Source organism: Vicugna pacos, chromosome 11, assembly GCF_048564905.1.
Source record: "Vicugna pacos chromosome 11, VicPac4, whole genome shotgun sequence".
Classification (NCBI taxonomy): Eukaryota; Metazoa; Chordata; class Mammalia; order Artiodactyla; family Camelidae; genus Vicugna; species Vicugna pacos.
This window is the reverse complement of record NC_132997.1, coordinates 49701205-49721690: the sequence shown is the minus strand read 5'-3', so window position 1 is coordinate 49721690 and position 20486 is coordinate 49701205. Positions and strand designations below refer to the sequence as shown.

The window sequence follows — 20486 nt, the reverse complement described above, 5'->3', positions numbered from 1 at the left end:
TTTCTCCCTACTTGGACTTCTAAGCAAAACAGTATAACTACGGTATTGAAAGTGAAATTGGAAAAAGAAAGAGCATAAAATGGGAAAGTCGTTGGGCTACCAGTTGGAGATCTTTTCCCACTTTCTCCTAGCACTGCAACTTTGTGAATATCATTATTAGACCTTATTAAAGAGAGGAACCATCTCATATTTGATATATTTTCCCCTCTGTGGTGACTAGATCAGTACCTAGTACAAAAATGTTTGTTAATCTCTCTCTAGGACTCAGATTCCTCATTTCTAAATTGTGGCCCCAAGCTTACTCATGATGTCATGGAATAATATATGTGAGAGGATTTTCTTAACCATAAATGATTTATACCTACCTTAAAAAATGTCTTTTTGAAAGGGGATTGAGCTTATAGGAGAAATATTAATTTTGGTACGATAGAAGAATCATAACTCAGTTGTATGCCTTGGGGTCAGGAGGCGTGGACTCAACCACTTCCCTGTGACATTCTAGAGCACAGTTTTCTCTTTTTGTAACTTCAGAAAGTGTAGAACCGCAGGTGAGTGTAAGCTGCAACTTCAGGTCAAAGCAGACCCTGTTGACATAGGTGGCTTCTAGAACTCAAAGCATTCTTGCTTTTATCTGTTCCCATTAATGCAGCACACGTTCACTGAAGCGTACCAGACACTACACCAGGTGTTATAGCCCATTTTACTATATCAGCTCTTCTCTAATCCAATTTGCTACCCTCATTTGAATTTTTTTATTGATTGAATTTCCGTGATAGTTGTGCTAAAGGACATCCTTGAAGAATATTTGAAATACATGCATGACTAATTCTGACTGGCTTATTTCAGTTTAGACAAAGGCTGACCTTCTGCTATAACTAACAAAATGTCACATTTAAGGCTAATAAGATTCTGAAACAAAAGCTTTCCTTCTGGTTCTTTTTTTTTTTTTTAATTCTTTGACAGCTGAGATCAGCTGACTTTTTATTAAATTCTTGAAATATAATTTTAAGATTTCTGGAAACACATGCTACTCACAGAAGAGGATATTGAATCAAAGAATTATTTAATCTTTTATGTTTTCATTATCATAACTTCATGCCCTTTAGAGCTTGAGATTGAGACCCATACATTATTTCATGTCTTTCCCCAACAATAACAAATAAAAGTTGTTTGCTAGGGGGAAGGTGTATGGGGGCTAAGATTATTAGGATAGTGATATTTTTATTTATACCTTTGTATTTACAAATTTGAAACACTGTATTTTTCCCCTCAGGTGTTAGTTACTGAAGGAAAAATAATGACCAATTAAAATGATAAGACCATAGATAAAGTATAGATCAGCATTTTAATAAGCATCATAATCAGATTGATTCTGAACCTCTCTACTAGTTTTTAACCTATCACCTTAAAATTTCTTGTCTCTATCTAATGAAGATTATTATTTGTAGCCTCGTTTGTAACATTTAGACTTCCAAGAATATAATGGTGGATGTTGGCTTCAAATTTTTCAAGTTGTCCAAATATGAATTTACTGTCTAGGATTTATAGACTCCTTTTTAAAAAAGAACTATTCCTTTCCTTCATTTTAACACTGAAAGTGAAATCCCTTTAGTGGATGAACCTGCCTTGTTCTTATCACTGTATAATAACCCTAGGAATAACAAGTCTTCATTTAAGCATGCATTTAAAAAAAAAAATAACCCCTTTCTTTCAGACCTCTTAAGCCATGAAAATGCAGCAACTCTGAATGATGTAAAAACACTGGTCCAGCAGCTATACACCACCTTGTGCATTGAGCAGCACCAGTTAAACAAGGAAAGGGAGCTTATCGAAAGATTAGAAGATCTCAAAGAACAACTGGCGCCCCTGGAAAAGGTGCAGATTCAGATTTCATGCTTTTCTCTTCACTGGTATTTTTTTCCAGAGCATATATGTTTGCTTTTTTTCCCCTCCAAGTTTTATGTGATTGAGTTATCAATCAAGCTAGTCCACTAGTTTTGGGAACAGAATCATAAAAAGTCCCAATTAAAGCTAAGAAAGGACTTAAAAAAGAATTGTCTGAAGCCTTGAGATCTACATGTACTGCCCTTAACCGGACTTACCACCTTTACAACAAAATTGGAATTGCTGATCAAGAATGGTTTTGAGTGTAGTGGATAATGATTTTAGCCAAGTTAAGAATTGATATTATATGGAATATTATGCACCTGTTAAAAACAATCATGTAGATCTAGTATGCTGTTGAAAGCTCTTCATGATATTTTATGAAAAATAACTTATAAAACTGTGCATATTAGTGCGTCCTGTGATCCAGTTTTTAAATGCATTATGCATATGGCCATACACACACACACATACATATATGTATATTCAAAGAAAAAAAATCTTAAGGAACATATTCCAAAATGCTAGTAGACTGGTAGGAGTATGATTGATTTTTTTCATCACACTTTTCTGAATGTTTTACAGAGAACATGTGTCATCCTTATTTTTTAATGATAATACAAGTATTTCCATTTTAGGAAACTAGATTGTATTAAAGATCAAAGAGGGAAACAAATACTCTTACTATTGTGCTTTTTCTGATTTCTTTAAAAGTAATGAACATGTATCTCACAGTTGTTCTCATTAAATTTAAAACCACTAGAAATGTGATAAATTTGAGGAGCTGTTGTGAAGGTGGATGAGATTTAAATTTGGTGTTTTCAAAAGGTGAAGCCTCTTTTAATGTACCAGCTATAGAAAAATAATTACCATCCTTTATTGAATATTTACTGTAGGCCAGGAATTGTCCTAAGTATTTTACCTGTATTCTCTTATTTAATCCTCAGAACAACTCACTAATGATGTTACGGTGATGTGGGTCAGGGCCTGAACTGAGCAGTTCTTAATCCAGATTCCATGTTCTGACTCACTGTGCTGCTTTGCCTCCAGTAGACCCTTTAAATAAAAACTGACAATAGATTAAATCTTGTATGCTACACCGAGAGAACGTTGGCATGTTTTCATTTCCCTCTTTCAAAGAAAATAATCTTGTACTTGGACAGAGAAGTGTTGAAACTAATGTATTCACTCCCATAATTTCACCATATTTTTAGCCACTTAGAGGGTGAAACAAAAAACATACAAAAAGTGTTATTCCTATAAAATATTATTCAGTGAAAACTACAGATACTATTTAGGAAGACAACTATATTTACCAGAATTGAGACTAACTTGCATCTTGATTATGAGCCCTGTTTCTTTAGTGAACATAGAACAGTTTAGATAAGAGTTTAAAATTGGCTCTGTGTCAAAATGCCTTATCGTTGACCAATCATATGTGCCCTATAGGTACGAATTGAGATTAGCAGAAAAGCTGAGAAGAGGACCACTTTGGTGCTATGGGGTGGACTTGCCTACATGGCCACACAGTTTGGCATTTTGGCCCGGCTTACCTGGTGGGAATATTCTTGGGACATCATGGAGCCAGTCACCTACTTCATCACATATGGAAGTGCCATGGCAATGTATGCATATTTTGTAATGACACGCCAGGTAAGAGTTCCTCTTCAAGTAACTTTCCATGAGGTGGAAGTGAAATGTTGGTTATCAAAGTAGTTCTCTTTTCTCTCGTATTCTTTCTAGGGCCAGTCCCCTTTAAGTTATTCATTTGTCCTTTATACACACACACATATACACGTGTGTGCGTGCACATGGATGTGAATGCTAATTATGTATCAGGCATTATTCTAGGTGTTAGAGACAGAGAAATAAGATATAAGACATGACTTTGGCCCCTATGGAGCAAACAGACTGTTAGGAAATCCATATAAACCATTAAATTCATAAAAATATTACCATAAGATGTTAAGGATAAGAAGGCAAAGGAGAAGAGTGGTCAGCTATAGGATAACTTGTTCAGCTCAGTTGGCTTGGCTTGTTATGTGCTGTGTGATTAATTGAGCAGTCAGATGAGGTAGTCCCAACCTTTTTATTTTTATTGAATATTTGGAATGGAGAATTGGTGGTAACTAATCAAATAGTTAAACTAAACTCTGGGCTACTTCTAAATACGTTAAGAGTATAGGTGTTTGTTGTTGCTGTTTTTACTTTGTGGAAGAGAGGTAAAAATTAGATATCTAGTCACTGTTCTGTTCTTTATCAACCAAGGCTCAGATATTAAGTATCAGCACCTACACCTAACCTTTATTGCTAGTGCTATTTTTTTTAGTAGCTTGGAAATCCATAGTGTCACTTTCGAAAGTACGAGGGATTTATTATCTCTTATTTATTATTGTGATAACAGCCACAGATCCAGGCTCCCTTGAATAAAAAACATTTGAAATAGCTGAGACATATGAGAAAGCTTTTCTATTTTCTTAGGTATCAGAAGAAAGCTGGGAGTTGCTTCTCTTATATTTTCATATGGCTGCTGTTGAAAAGGCATTTTGTTTCTGTTGTTAGACCAGTGGTCATAGGCCTATTTTTGTGTGGGAAAATGAAAGCCCAAGGATACTATTGAACCTTTCTGGGCCCCCCAAATACATCTGATAGAGAAGAGACGGTAAACTGTCCGTGTTCAGCTATTGTTTGCCCAGAGTCTCCAGCACCTAATCCCGTGCCTGCCTCATGTTCATCACACTGTGTAAACAGAGCTGAGAGCCAGATCAGTCTTATCTAATCACAGCTCTGGGCATGGCTTGCATATGTCTGTCTGTCTGTCTGTCTGTGTTTCTTTCTCTCTTCCTCTACCCTCTCCCTCATATACCCCTTTAATGGGTTCTTTTTATCTATTAATTGAAGTCCAGACTCCTTAGCCTGACACTCATTATTGGTTGCCATCTTTTCCAAATGTCTCTCAGCTCCCCTGTGTTTTAAACACATCAAATTGCAACTGACCCTTGAACAGTAGGGATTAGGGGAGTCAACCCTCTTCAAAGTCAAAAATCCACATGTGATTTATAGTCGGCCCTCTGTATCTGTGATTCCTCTGTATCTGGGGTTTGTCTTTATCCTCAGTTCGGCATCCGGGGATTCATCCAGTTGTGGATCACGTAGCGCTGTAGTGTCTATTGTTGGGAAAAACCTGCATATAAATGGACTTGTTCAGTTCAAAACTGTATCGTTCAAGGGTTGACTGTATACTCTTTACTTCCCCAAAATATCCTGAGTTTTCCACCACTTTGTTCCTTACTTTACATCATCCTATTAACTGGGGAGGTTTTTCCCTATTGATCTCTACCTATCATATTTCAAGGTTTACTTAAATGCTTATTTTTTATGAACCTTTGACCAGTTCCCTACAGCCAACTTTGATCTCTCCCTCTTCTGAATTCCTATAGCACATTGCGCCTCTCATTTTCACTCATCCTATGTTATCTTGTATTATAATTATTCATGTTTAGTGTTTTTTTTTCCCCACTCTACTAGATTATGGTATCTTTTGAGACAAGGCATTGAGGATTTTTTTCAATTTTTATTTTCATGTATAACTGAAAAATTGTGCTCTGTACTGGAATTTGACACAACATTGTAAAATGACTATAACTCAATAAAAAATGTTTTAGAAAAAAAGCTTTTGAATTAAAAAGAAAAAAGAAAGAAGCAGCTCCTAGAGAATGTCATTCTAAGTGAAGTAAGCCAGAAAGAGAAAGAAAAATACCATATGAGATCGCTCATATGTGGAATCTAAAGACTCATGGACAGAGAATACAGACTTGTGGTTACCAGGGGGGTAGAGGGTGGGAAGGGATAGACTGGGATTTCAAAATTGTAGAATAGATAAACAAGATTACACTGTATAGCACAGGGAAATATGCACAAAATGTTATGATAATTCACAGAGAAAAAAATGTGACAATGAGTGTGTATATGTCCATGAATGACTGAAAAATTGTGCTGAACACTGGAATTTGACACAACATTGTAAAATGATTATAAATCAATAAAAATGTTTTAAAAAAAAGAAAGAAGCAAAACAGATGATATACCTGATCCAATTTGATTTTGAGCAGTTGCTTTTTTAAAAGAGGTGATTATTAATGTTGCCTTGAGGTTGAACATTCCTCTTGAAATAATTTGAATCTAAAAAAAATATTTTCTTACCATTCTTAATACAGTATCTTATATCTTTAATAACCTATCTGTCCTACTATTTAAATATTGTACTTCTATGATTCCAAAACATTTTTGCTGCCCCCAAGCGACAGGTTGGAAAATAGCCGTAGTAAACAGTTTAGTCATTTATGAATAGGAAAAAATGGACCAAATAAAATGTAAATAGGAAGTTCCTCATGTTAAATACTCTTTCCCATAGCAGTATCCATAATTAACACCCATGAAGCAGAATGCCTGTTCAACAGCATTTAAAATCTTCTAAACTGTTGTTACAATGAGATGCTGCATTTGTTAGCAGCCTAAATATATTCTAATAGTACATTAAGTTCCAAAGAATTTTTATGACAAATTCCTTAAAATCATAAAATCAAGTGGAATATTGAATTTTACTGACTAGTGATTCAGTAAGACCTGAATACCAGTTTCTATCATATGAAAAAAGAGCCTGACAATAAGAATTGCCATTCAGAGTTCCTTCAGCAGGCATGGAAACCATCACTCAACACCCTAGCCCAGGCATTTTCAACAAAGAGGATGTCACCCACAAGAGGGCGAAATTGGTTCTTGGGGAGTAAAACATCTTAGATATTACAGGAGATAAACAGATATACAGTATATCTGTGGTATTAAACCTTCTTTGGGGAGGAGGGGCAATTAGGGTAAAATATCTAAAAAGGCAACTTAGGGGGACAGTAATGAAAAAAGGTTAAGAAACACTGATCTGGCCTTTAATACCCTTTGACATCTCAATTCCAGTGTTCATCATTTATATTCTGCTCCAGCAAGCTACTTCAATGGCCATTCAGTGCCTACTTATAATAAAAGTTAATATACTAATTTAGTATGCCTAAACCTTTAGGCTCCTGACAGCTCTTTTAACTTTTTACTATCATCTTCCGTAAATGCTTATTTGGGGAAGTTAATGTGCTAAGGACTAATCATTTAATTTCTCCTTTATTTTTGTAGGAATACGTTTATCCAGAAGCCAGAGACAGACAATACTTATTATTTTTCCATAAAGGAGCCAAAAAGTCACGTTTTGACCTAGAGAAATACAATCAACTCAAAGATGCAATTGCTCAGGTAGGTTTTCCAAAACTGAAAATAAATTCCAGCCTCATCTTCTGTGGCATTATCATCATCATCATCATCATCATCATCATCATGTATAATCAACTTACTTAATGGGTAAACTCTGAAAGAATGATCCAACCCTCTTCTTCCTACATAAATTATTCCTCAGTTGATAAAAATGACTATTTTAGCATGGACAACTCTCTAGAGAGTTTTATAACACAAGCAGGTGAAAAGATGATGGATCCTATCTATCCCGTTAACACTATCATGTTGAAATTTTTAGACCTATTTTTATTTTTTTCATTTTGTTTCTTTAGAGTGGTCTATTTTTACTTTTCTCTCTTTTTTAAATCTTTCTACAATAGCTGACCCAAAGATCTCTCACCTAAAATGTGTGGTAGCAATGGGCAAAAGTAAAATCCAGGTAAGAGAGAGACTACTAGAAATCTTTGCCAGGTGCAGTTCAGAGATTATTGAACTAGAAGATGCTTTTTTAAAGGATTGATAATTGATTTTTTGTAATAGTAAACTCTTTCAGATTCCTGAGTGTGCCTCCCCTCTTGCTCTGATATCTTTGATTTGGGTGAAGAAATCCTCATTCCTCTTCTCTGAAGTCTTTTATGACTTCAGAGATTTTTTTTTAATCTCTGGAAGCCCTTCCATCATGTTTAGTCACTGTTCTCTGCCCCTTATTAGTGATGAGGTTGTGCTTTAAATAGGCTTAATCCATCTTCCTGCCTCAGGCTAAGTGAATTCTTGTCTTCTGTTGCTCTGTGGTGGTTCTCAACTGGAGGGTAAGCATCAGAATCATCTCTGGATGATTCTGTAAAAATACTGATGCTTCCACCTAAGCCAGTAGATCCAGCTTCTCAGGGGTGAGGCCCAAGCATGTATGAGTTTTGAAAATATTGACTGCACATTTTCTTTCATGTTAAAAATTACTGATTAGTGAAAACTTTAAGCAACTACTAGGTAAATAATTAAAGTTTTGAACCACATAAATTGGAGTTCTGGCCCCAGACAAAAGTTGGTGAGTGCTTCTCCCTGGAGAAATGCCATCAAAGTACATCGGATGCTCCCCACATTGTTGAGCCCCTGAGTCCTGCCCTGTTGACCACACAGCCTTTTCTGGAGGCCCCGTTGACAGCTGAAACTGCCAGGACACACTTCTGTTTCCCTCTATGTAGTCCTCTGCCCTTAAAGCCCTTTGCCTCTGAGGCACTCTTATTTTGAGAGTGATGGAGATGATTTCTCTGACTCATAGTGATGGGGGAAAGACGATTTCCTTTTTTCAGGAGACAGTAATATCATTGAAAGCTTGAATAGCCAGTTTTTCTTAACTTTTGTTTCTATTTTAGGCAGAAATGGACCTTAAGAGACTGAGAGACCCATTACAAGTACATCTGCCCCTCCGACAAATTGGTGAAAAAGATTGATCTGCAGAGAGCCTCTGAACCCCGGCAGAAAGAACACCTGTTTATAACTATTGCCTTTTTAATTAAAGCATTGCAGGTGGAAGCTGGGAGCCATGTCGGGGTAGAGGGTTTTTACCTTTAATTAAAAAACAAAAGCAAAAAGGATCTTAGGGAAGAAAGGGATGTTAAAATCTGAGGATCAGGCTTTGTGGAACATAATCTGAAAGGGCTTCGTGAATATTGTCTTAATCAAGCATCTCAGTTTCTGGATGAAAATGATGCATTATATAGTTGAGAGATTCACAAAGAGAAAATGACGCTGGGCGTGTTTGTTTCTTGCATCTACTTTGCAGGGTCAGCAAAACAGTAACACACCAGCACCCCACTCAGCTCTTAATTTTTTTTTTAATTTAACTTTTCTTATTTTTGACATAGGAGTAAATAAATAGTCCAGAAAAGCAAATCCTCGAGATAATGTGGGTGGCAAACAGAGTCTGAGCCCACATCATTAGCATTTATTTTAGATTGGGCCCGGTCTCTGCAAAAAGTTATCAGGCATCTCTCCTGTTTGTGCCTGTTTTTTTTGACCACACACACCTTTCATTACACTAATTTTATCTATATGATAATTGGAACCACCTTATGACTCTTTGATATTTGACACTTTGGATTATCCCTTAATGCCTTCTTCAATGTCTATTTATTCTAGTGCTCTGGATCAATATCTAGAAATCACTGGCAACACTGCATGAGGTTTTTTTGTTTTGTTTTTTTACTAATTAGTCTTTAAGAGGAGGACAAACTTCCCTCCTTTATTTAACTATCCTATTGATATTCCCCTCTCCCTCCACAGTTCAAGTCAGAGGGAGAGTGTTCAGCTGTATTAGCAAATCAGGAAGATGTAAGGTTTACAAATTGGCTAAAAATCATGGCTCTGTAGCCATTTCAGAACCAGAATAATGTCACTACTGTTAATCTGCTTGTGTGACAGCATTCCAGGCCCCCCAGATGGTACTGCCTGGTCTGGAGGCTTTGTTAATCTCGAAGGACACACATTTCCCACACTGTTTGTGAGCCCTCCCACCTCCACCACTTCAGTCATTGTAAATCAAGTGTGTGGATCTCAAAGGGTGCAATTTATCTTTATACAGGAATACATTTCTATGGCTTCTTTCAACCTACTTTCTTCACCCTATTTTTTTCTTAAATTGAGAGAAAGAGGAATTAATCTTATACTCTATCAAAATATTTTCTACCATATTTCCAGATGACATCTGCACTTGAAGAGTCAAAGGAATCTGTGTCTAATATCCTGTTTTTAACAACTGTGGGGCAGGATGAAAAGGATGATGGAGCTTGCCATGCAGCTGATTGATTGGCTTTTTTTCTTTGACATGATTCATCCCTCCTCATTGTGGCAAGGGGTTTCTTTTTTTTTTTTTTTTCCCTCCTTTGGGATCATTGTGTACTAAGAGAATACTTTAAATGACAAACCCAGATTCCAGGTGCCTTTCAGAGGTTGAAGGCCAGCCAGGATTGCTGCTGCTGCTGCTGCTCCTGCCACCCCCCTTCCACTGGCATGACGGAATGAAAGGATGCATGTCTCCACTTCCCATCCCTCCTCCCACTTCCTTCCCCTCCCACCCCCTCCCCAGGTCATTAACCCCCTTCCCTCATTTTTTTCTGTTAAGTTGCGTGAATTATTTTTAAACCATTTATCCTGTTTGTATGCAGGGTTTTTAAGAAGAAACAGCACAGTGCAATGAGCAAATCCTTTCAGGGAGGTAAGGGAGGGGAGGATGTGGAGAAAAGTCCTTTAAATAAATAGCAAAATATTGAACATGTGTAAAATCCTGTATCATTTATGAAATATGTATAAAAAGCAATGTACCTTCTGGAACAATAAATACCTATTCAATTTTTGAACTATAGCAGCTCATTCTTTAAGGCAAAACAAAAAGCAGAAACAAAAACAAGGTTATTTTCCTGATTCAAGGTAGGAAGGTTTTGACATCTAAAATTATTTTTATAAAAAATACCTTTTGAAATTAAGTTTTGTACCTAGAGCATATATAATTAGGGAAGGTGGAATTAGTTTATTTATTTGTTTTAACAGAGGTACTGGGAATTAAACCCAGGACCTTGTGCATGCTAAGCAAGTACTCTACTGCTGAGCTGTACCCTCCCCCCCAAATTTTTTAAACAGGCATTTCATTAATTATTCCTCAACTTAATATAGTCAATATTTCCGAGTCTTCCAGAGCTACCAGAGGTTAAGTGACCTCTACAACCATAATAGAGCTAAGGACAGCACTAAGACTAATATCCTTATCTCCTGATTAACAGGAAATATCTCCATTCTATCAGACCACAGATTGGCCAGTGTGGTCTCCTGGACTCCAGAAAGTTGTTCAAGAATGAACCAAGATCAGATATTCATTATTTTAAGACTTTGTATCAAATTTATAATGATCACCAAATAGGAAGCTATCACGTGCTGCCTAGTCCATCAAAGGCGTATCGAAAAGCATGTGTTAAATGTCTGCATTAAGTGTGTTGTGTGATGTACTAAGAGCCTCCACAGCTGCGGTCTTGCCTCCTGGTAGCTCACAGCAGCCTAATACAGACATCCCAGGAACTTAAGGTTTAAGAAGGTAAGATTGAAAATGGTAAGCCATTGTTTGCATTCAACAAATAATAACTATGTATTCTACAACATTCTGTTAGGCTTTGGTTAGTAATGGAGGGTGTTAAATCCATTAGTGAAGTGTTGGTAATGCAGTTTTGCTAAAGGATCATAGACTTCTAGAGCTGGAAAGGGTGAAGGGCTCCCAGAGGATGGTTTCTGGAGCAGCACCTTGCATCTCCAGAGATGCATGTTCTCTGGTTCCTACTGAATCAGAAACTATGAGTGGGGCCAGCAATCCATTTAACAAGCCCTCCTGATGATTCTGATGTGAACCACTGATCCGGTCAAACTATGGCTTTAAAGGGAGGGAAACTGAGGCACAGGAAGGACATCTGTGTCACAACTTATCAGTGAATCCTATAATCAACCAGATTGAGTAAGGATCGGTGAGTGTGGTGACTATGGTAAATGGAAAAGTAGAGATCATGTCCAATGTATGTACTGTTGTATCTTGCTTGTCAGGGTGTAGTGGTAATAAGCAAGTGGATGCTTACAAAAATAAATACAATAGTTTGAATTTTTTAAATCTATCTGAAAAGATTTCACAGAAAAGTGGAACTTCTTAGATTTTGGAGCTCAGTTTCACCAAAACTGTTAAGGGTTGTAATTCATATTTATCACTGCCAACAACCTTTAATTCATTGCTCTCCCAAACAAGTCCAAACTTTTTGTCATCCAAAATGTAGTGTGTGGTTGTCCTTAGGATAAATATATATGTTAATTTGAACAAATCCTACTGAATATAAAGTGATCCACTGTATAAATTTTCATTTACGATGTTTTATAAATGCATCACCCTCTAGGCAATCCCTGCACCCTGAAACTGACCTCAGCTCCTGTGACGACTATTCTGTAAATCTCTGACTGCTGTTTTGCAGCATCCTTTCCTCTGCCCACATCTTTGATATTAGGCTTCTCCAAAGTTCCATCTTGGACCCCATTTTCCATGAATGATCTCATCTACTCGTCTCCCCCAATTTCGGTTACCATTTATATGCTGGTTGCTCTCAAAATGTTATTCTAGCTCAGATCTCTCTTGAACAGCAGACTGGTTTATCCACCTCCTAACATCTATTTCCAGCACTCCCGCCTATGCATTAAATTTGTTCAGTGTCACCAAAGTATTTTTGTTTTTAATTTATAATAGCACATCCTTTAGAAAAATAAGAAAATATGAACAAGAGTTAACATTAAATATGGGAGAAGGGACATTCTATAGGACAAAGAAATGGATTTCTTCAACAAATAGCATGGCAGGTGGGGATAGAGGGAACATTATAGATTAGAAGAATTTACAAGACCCAACCACAAGCAATGTATGGGTCTTTCTTTGAATCCTGACTCAAACTAGCAATACAAAGAAATTTTTGAAACAACTGGAGAAATGTAAATGTGGAATGAGAATTAGATGACATTAAAGAATTACTACTAGTTTCTATAGTTGTAATAATGACATTACAATTATGTAGAAAAGAAAGGCCATTTGTTAGACATGCATATTGCTGTGTAAATGAAATAAGATCGACAAAATGCTAGTAATAATTGCAGCTAGGTGCTCATTTTTGTTTTTTCTACTTTATATATATTTGAAATTTTTAATCACAGAAAGTATACATGGAAGGGCAGGTCAACTGAAAAAGGAAAAAATAAGAATAAGAAAAAAAAAATCCTACCATCCTGAGAATGCTTGTTTACAGAACCAAAGGGCTATCTGGTAAAAGTCCTTGACTCTGGCAATCAGTCCTGGCAGCAAATCTGGGTTTATCTCATGCACACGTCCCCTGTTTCCCTGCAACACACATGAAGCATTCAGATGGCTTCTCAGGGACAGGAAATTGCGAGCTTTTGTTTTTTCTGTTAAGAGCACTGCCACTTAGCAGCGCTAACCCTGCAATGAGCAAGTTCCTCAGGCCCAGTCATCCGTTGCTGCCATCAGATTGCAGCTTAATAAACTAATGGTCAAATCGCCTGTGTTCTAGCATCAGTGATAACTAACTGCAAATTTAGATCAGTGGAAACATCTTGCTAGACTGTAAAGTCTGCTTGTGGGAACCACTTCTACCTTAATCACTGTCAAATACTAGTGACCAGCATGTTACCTGGCCTCTAGTAAGTACTAATGTTTAATTGAACTGAAACCCTAGGGGAAAGGGGCCACAGTAATTTGAATGCTACTTAGTATAATAAGAAAATGTGCGAAGAGATTATGAAGACAAGTTTAGGGACTACTTCCTGAAGATAATATTTCTTTCCCCGTCACTGGAAAGTCAGTTATTGGGCAAGAAAACAAAGATGAGGTAAGTTTAGGAATAGTAGAAGCCCAAAGCATCAGGTCAAAATAAGAGTAGGAGAGAAAAAATTTAACAACAACCAAAAACCTTCTATCATTCTTTCTATCCTTCCCTTCACATTATCTTCTGTAATAGTTCTTGCCAGTCCTCATTCTACACACTAGAATGTCAGGAAGCTGGCAAACTCCAAACCTGTAATTACTAAGGTTATGTCTGGTGACATGTAATATACAAAACCTTACAGTTCCCCTCTTTTGTCTAAAAATGAAACCTTTTCAGTGTTTAATGAGTAGTTCCTAATTTGAAGCCCCTACACCTATCTTAGTGTGAGAATTAGTAAAATAAATAACACTAAACCATTTTCAATTTGGGGAAGAAAGGCACTATGAAAACATGAGATACTGCTGCTCAAATTGGTAGAAACACAACTTAAGCCTTGTTTCTTTAGGAAGTTTTGATACTAAAGACCATTATAAAATAGACTTAGAAGCTTGCTTCAAGAGAATATTGTCCTCATTCCACACCTGTCCTTACTACTCTTTTGTGTGCTATTGTGAACTCCTTGACCACCTAACCTAGGTATTTCTTAATGACCAGTTCCAAAAATTAGGCTTTATCCCAGTCTCATTTAGTATGCAATGCTATGGCTGCAACATCATGAAATCAATTGCTAGAAGTCACAGAACAAGATTCTGACGTGAGTGGATGTCCCTCTTTTAGAGTTCCCTTCTGGATAAGATACTGGAGGCCTCATTGCAGGGAAGTCTTGAGAAAAAAACAATAGGAGGATGAGGGATTGTGAAATGTTTGGGGTTTTTTTCCTAAAGAAAACTATCAATAAAATAACTTTGTTGACAGTGTAAAGCCATGCTTCTATCTGGGGTCAAGGCCAGAGCAATGGACACCTTATCCCCCTCATCCTCTTCCTCTGATAAAGCCCGAGCCCATACTGAAAAGTCTTTCTTCATAAGAGCCTAGAGGCCTTTTTAAAAAGTGCTTGAAAAAGAAGGAAGCTAAGGGAAACTGAAATTAAGAGGATTTTCCAGTCTGTCTCTGGTGGCCGATCCAGAAGGATGTCTCAGTTCCTGCTTCTCACCTGCTTCTTCATCACAATAACACCTGCATCACCAATGGGTGAGTCTTGTGTCAAGTACTTGGCACAATGCACTTCTTGTTGTGGGGATTTGCTGTTATGAACAGGTTATTAAGGGCAAGATTCCAGTATCTTAAATACTAGTTCTACAATAATATAAGAAAAGTCATTGATAACCTATGAAGATACATTTTCATAAAATTTCTATTTCATGTTTCCTTTAGCCTCTTGCCTGAGCGTCCAAAATTTTCGTGGATTTGCCATATCCAACAACTTTCCACTAGCTAAATATTTCTTGGACTATGTGTCAAAGGAATTCTAACCTCTTTATATACTAGACACTTTTCTAGTTCCAACTTTAAGGGAAAAAAAGATTTTTAGAGTAGAGGATAGAATTTTTTCTTTAATGAATACAAGGGACTGGCTGTGCCCATGAAAGCCACAGACCTGGATAAATTAGACCTCTTAGTGTTGACGTCTGGAAATATGACTTTTTGCAGAGACTCAGTGAATCTTAAACTGTCTCCCCCCTAAGGCTTGGCACAAAACTGGCCAGCACGGCAAAGAAAAGTTTCAATTTCAGTTACTAACAAATTTCTCTCTCCTTTTCCTAGTAGAATTTAAGTTCTAACTAGAAGAGAGAGTGAGAGGAGGTCGAGAGAGAAGGCTGAGGAAACCATCCTTCTCAGCACTTTTGAGAAGCTCAGCGCTTAATTGCCCCTGATTTATTTCTTCGGGGTAACTCAGGCCTTGCTCTAGCACCTTTAAGAATACACATTTAAAAAAAGACTTGAGACCCTAAGGAGTCAGGGAAAACTAAATGTGGCAACTTGGATGGGATCCTGGAACAGAGAAGACATAGGCAAAAACTGAAGAAATCTAAATAGACTACAGACTTAAGTTAATAATAATGTATTGACACTGGTTCATTAATTGTGGCAAAGGTACCATACTAACCTACGATTTTTCTCTAATAGGGGAAACTGGGTGCAAGTAGATGGGAATTCTTTGTACTATCTTCCCAATGATTCTCTAAATCTACAATTGGTTTTAAAAAACAGTCTTTTTTTTTCTTCTTTCTTCTTTATTGAGTTATAGTCAGTTTACAATGTTGTGTCAATTTCCAGTGTAGAGCACAATTTTTCAGTTATACTAAAAAAATAGTCTTAAAGATAGGCTTGAGCCAAGTTTAACCACCATCTACTACCAGGAACTAACCAAGAATTGCTTAAGCCAAAGTCATCCTCCGTCAGCTTCCTCTCCCCTTTCTCCCCACACTCTCTCCAGGCTTACTCTCTCTCCAGTACCTCCTGTACCCTCACATCACACACCTTCTCCTGTCCCAGATCTTTTTTATTTTATTGATTTATTTTCTTGCAGCCCTTCTACGACGTTTGACTCCATGCCATAAGCAAGATGAAGGGGGAACTCAGAGGCTGGGGATTAGAGTGGGGGTGAGGGTTGCCCAGGGTGGAGAGAGGAAGTGAGAGAAAAGGATGAGAGGAGAGGGAGAGGAGAAGAGGACAGAGAGGAGAGAAGGTGGGAGAGCGGGAAGAGAAGATGAGGAGGGGGGCTTCAGTCTGAGCTCATAATCACAACTACTGGAGGGGCTGGATCCAGGGCTCCGAACCTGGGTTCCTGGTCTGCTGGACGAAGGGGCGGGGACGATGACATTTGGTCTCTGGGCTCAGCAGCCACGAGATGCCCAGACCTGGGGGGACCTGGGAGGGGCAGCCAGCAGGGCAGCTGACCCGTGGGCATTGTAGAAAAGGCCAACCAGCTCCCATATATAGATATATAGAGAAATATAGATATCTATCTATACAGATATCTCTCTATATATCAGCAATTCAGGATGCAACAATGCAACATACATAATACCAAATTCTGGGCTTCATGCTGAAAGACTGAAAACAGGAATTAATACCAGCAGCCAGATTTTTAAAGGATTGAATTACTGCCTTAAAAGGGGGTGGAGTGGAATGGGTATATTTAACGTTAGAAATTGCATGGGTAACTTTAAAAATATATGTTTATTTTACAAAAGATAGTAAATTTCTCCTATTTGTGTCACCTACTCTCTACAGCAAGAAAGGAAGTGAACTTTTTAACAAATAGCACAAGAAAAGTTAGTTAAATTCAAGGAAAACTTTATAAATCATGAAATAGTTATTGAGGGAGGTTTACGCATTTCTGTAAAAGCTATTAAAAGTTGAGTACCTAACCATTTCCTATAAAATTAGAGCCAAGGAGATGAACCAAATATTTCTATGAATTTATAATCACCTGTGAAATTGCCCTGGAAACCTTTCTTCATAAGAAAACCACAGCCAGGAGTGCAGATGAGGGAATTTTTTCCTTTTGAGAGGGTAGAGAGTCCCAAGGGACATGGTCTGGGGCACAGCTGGGATACCTCAGGGACATTTTGAGGAGACGGTTGCTCCTGCCACATGTAACTTCGCAAATGTGTTATTTCCAGAATAGGTGAAATTGTAGTTATTTCTCGTCCCAAACTGTTACATTCTCAGTGGGGCCGTTAGCACTAGGCAACACCCTTCTCTACATGTGACTGAAGCTTTGACAGTAAACTTGAGTTTGAAATGCAGACTGGGGAAATCCAAAATATTTTGTAGACAAGTTAGATTGTATGATCATGGCCCATCCATATTTAATTACTGTGCAGTGTATGCTAAGGCTGAATTTCCTGCCCACAAAGAGTATCGTCCTTGATACAAATTCTCTGCCTACAGTGTCAGTTAAGTCATCTTAGATGCATAATACTCTCTAGCTAGTGGTCCTTTCTAGAATTTCTTGGTTTTACAGATTCTTTGTAAGGATAATTTACCTATGTTAATTTAGTGTTTTCCTGAAATTGAGAGACGCGGTGAGAATACTGGGGTCTTCAGTCATTCAAATGTTTTTGACGAAATATTTGTCCATGTTATTCATGCACTGAAAAAAAGCATGCTTGAAATTTTGCTGAAGTCTGGACAGTGATGCCATGGCTAACTGTGAAGACACAAAGTTCATGATATTTCAATAAGCTGATGGAACATATACCAACACTCATGTGGAGAATATCTTTGCTAGTTACTTGCCAGTAAACTGTGTATTTCAAAGCAGCTGACATGTGCCAGAGGCCTTTTCCTTCTCAGTGGAATGAGCTTTACACATTCATTATCAAGCCGAACTTCCCACTAGTGCAAAATTCCATCCATAATCTTGCTTACAAATGACCATCCAACTACTTTTTGAAAGTTGCCAAAGATGAAGGGCTTTGATACAGCCTCTCCATTACTGGATAGCTGAACCGAAATGCACTTCCCTGTAACAGTTTGTTCTTGTCCTTGTAACAGAATATCTAATTCTTCTTTCACAAACCTGTTCCAGATTTTTGAAAGCTGATGCATATTCAGTTTTTTTTTTCCCTCTAAACTGTAGTTCTCAGCTTCTTCCCCAGTAAATAACTGTTAGGCTCCCTTCTAAATCTGGTCACCTTCCTCTGGACACCAGGTTTGTCCTTTACTTTCATAAAATATAGCCTCCAGGTGTGAACACAGTACTCAAAATATAGTCTGACCAGTGCAGAGTTCAATAACCTTCCTTGATCTGAACAACTAGCTTTTTATCAGATAATTACTCTGGATAAAAGGTTTAGTCCAGTGCGAACACAGAATCTTACATAGATTTGAAATAACTTTGTAAAACGCATTTATGAAATATATTTATGTCAACTTGAGAAATCTTGAACAGCTGTTCTTGAGGACTTTAGATAATTTCTTTCTTGAGCCCCCAAAAAGTGGACATGTAAGACCAAAGAAGGTGGACTCAAGCTATGACACCGTGATCTGAAACATCACAAGGTGCCTCTGAGGTGCCCTTTTCATCCCCAGCCCTAGATCCTTGCTCTGCTTACATCAGTCTGAATGAGCCGTGGAGGAACACGGACCACGAATTTGATGAGTCTCAGGGTTCCCCTCTGTGTGACAACAATGTGGATGGGGAGTGGTACCGCTTCACAGGCATGGCAGGGGATGCCATGCCCACCTTCTGCATCCCGGAAAACCACTGTGGAACCCATGCACCTGTCTGGCTCAACGGCAGCCACCCTCTGGAAGGTGACGGCATTGTGCAACGCCAGGCCTGTGCGAGCTTCAGTGGGAACTGCTGCCTCTGGAACACCACAGTAGAGGTCAAGGCTTGCCCTGGAGGCTACTACGTGTATCGTCTGACCAAGCCCAGCGTCTGCTTTCATGTCTACTGTGGTCGTGAGTACCATCCCTGGGCTCTTTTTCCTCCCCAACGAGGCTACAGATGGCGTCAAAGAGAGAAGTGCCATCTGAAATTCAGTTATGGTAGAATCTCACAGGCTGAAGAACATTGATTTAGGGCCACAGACACATCCAAATGGAGATTTCTGAGGTCTGTTCTTAGATTTCTGAAAAATTCCTGAAGAATAGGAAGGGAAGGGAGCTATGACTTTGATTACTTTTATTTTGTCGTCATTTCATTCAAACAAAACATTAGAAAGTGAAATGATGATTTACGTTATCTAAATAATAGATTTCTAACTTTTTTGAGGATGGAGGACCCATTCTTAAGATTTATTTCAGACATCTACATGGTAGCATTGTGCTTAGTGTCCATTGTTTTTTTAAAATGATATATAGTGGGAAGAAGCTACTTGAGACCAGTAATACTTCTAAATGAATTTTTGTGTTACTAATCCCATCAAAGTCCATATACATTTTTAAAGTAAACTGCAGAGAAGTGTAGGACATAATACTTATTTATTCTACAGCTCATGTCTGGTGAGGTTTTAGATTTGAAGAATCTCCATGGTCACCAAGGGCCTGTGGATCTGAAGTTGAGAATCACTGATCTCAATGACAGAACAAGTCCCTGGGCGGTATCTCTTGCCTTTTGGTTGTGTAAACCCTGAACAATGAGAATTCTCTTGCTGTTGGCTAGGAACTCATACCCCATGATTGAACCCACGAGGCTTTCTCAGGGATGAGAGCATCTCCTGGTCCTCGCCCCTCAGGAAAGGTCATCTTTATCCTTCCGCAGACTTTTATGACATCTGTGATGAGGACTGCCATGGCAGCTGCCTGGACACCAGTGAGTGCACGTGCTCTCCAGGAACCGTGTTAGGCCCTGACAGACAGACGTGCTTTGGTAAGAAACTGATCTTGCGGTAGAAACAGGCTATTAGGAGCAAAAGGACAAATCAAAAACTCTTTCTGATGCAGAGCTCCATCATTTTTCCAGAATGTTGTTTGCCTTTTTAACTAAAGCCTCAAGCCAAATTTATATCGTATGTTGGGACAGTCTAAGATTACACTGTCCAGTACAGTAGCCACTAGCCATGTGTGGCTGTGAAGCTCTGGAAATATGGCTTGTGTGACTGAAAAACTGAATTGTAATATGAGTTAATTTTAATTTAAAAATTGAAATTTGATTCAGTCATTTGAAGACTGAAAATGAGTGGGTCAACTTGAGTAAACTGCGCATTTTATGATTCCAAAATATAGATCAGGTATTTCTGATGAAAATTTAGCATCCAAATTGAGACATGCTCTAAAGTATAAAATGCATACCACGTTTTGAAGACCAGTTCAAAGAAGAATTTAAAAACTCAGTAATTTTAATATGGATTATATATTGAAATGAAATATTTTGAATATCCTGTATTAAATGATATATATTGTTAAAAGTAATTTTACCAATGTATTTTAACAGATTTTTTATGTGACCCCTGGGAAGTTTTAAATTACTTATGTGGCTTTCTTTGTATATCTGTGGGCTAGCTTTGGTCTAGA

At 37.9% G+C, this 20486-nt stretch overlaps 2 protein-coding genes across 10 annotated transcripts in view; both read left to right on the top strand.

The window, feature by feature from the left end:
• Positions 1 to 10517, top strand: part of MCU (mitochondrial calcium uniporter) — a 201537-nt gene extending 191020 nt beyond the window's left edge. For all 8 annotated transcript variants that reach the window (XM_072971342.1, XM_072971341.1, XM_072971339.1 and 5 more), the window contains 4 exons: positions 1715 to 1875; positions 3334 to 3537; positions 7066 to 7182; positions 8535 to 10517. In XM_072971342.1, the coding sequence (XP_072827443.1) occupies positions 1715 to 1875; positions 3334 to 3537; positions 7066 to 7182; positions 8535 to 8612 (560 nt within the window). In that variant the 3' untranslated portion in view covers positions 8613 to 10517. The remainder of the gene's footprint in view (positions 1 to 1714; positions 1876 to 3333; positions 3538 to 7065; positions 7183 to 8534) is intronic.
• A 4077-nt stretch (positions 10518 to 14594) lies between these two features.
• Positions 14595 to 20486, top strand: part of OIT3 (oncoprotein induced transcript 3) — a 31903-nt gene continuing 26011 nt past the window's right edge. Inside the window, exons 1-3 of one of the 2 annotated variants that reach the window (XM_031682283.2) lie at positions 14595 to 14705; positions 18558 to 18932; positions 19735 to 19842. In XM_031682283.2, the coding sequence (XP_031538143.1) occupies positions 14645 to 14705; positions 18558 to 18932; positions 19735 to 19842 (544 nt within the window). In that variant the 5' untranslated portion in view covers positions 14595 to 14644. Of the gene's footprint in view, positions 14706 to 18262; positions 18933 to 19734; positions 19843 to 20486 lie in introns of those variants that run through there. The other variant, XM_072971336.1, reaches the window with a different exon arrangement.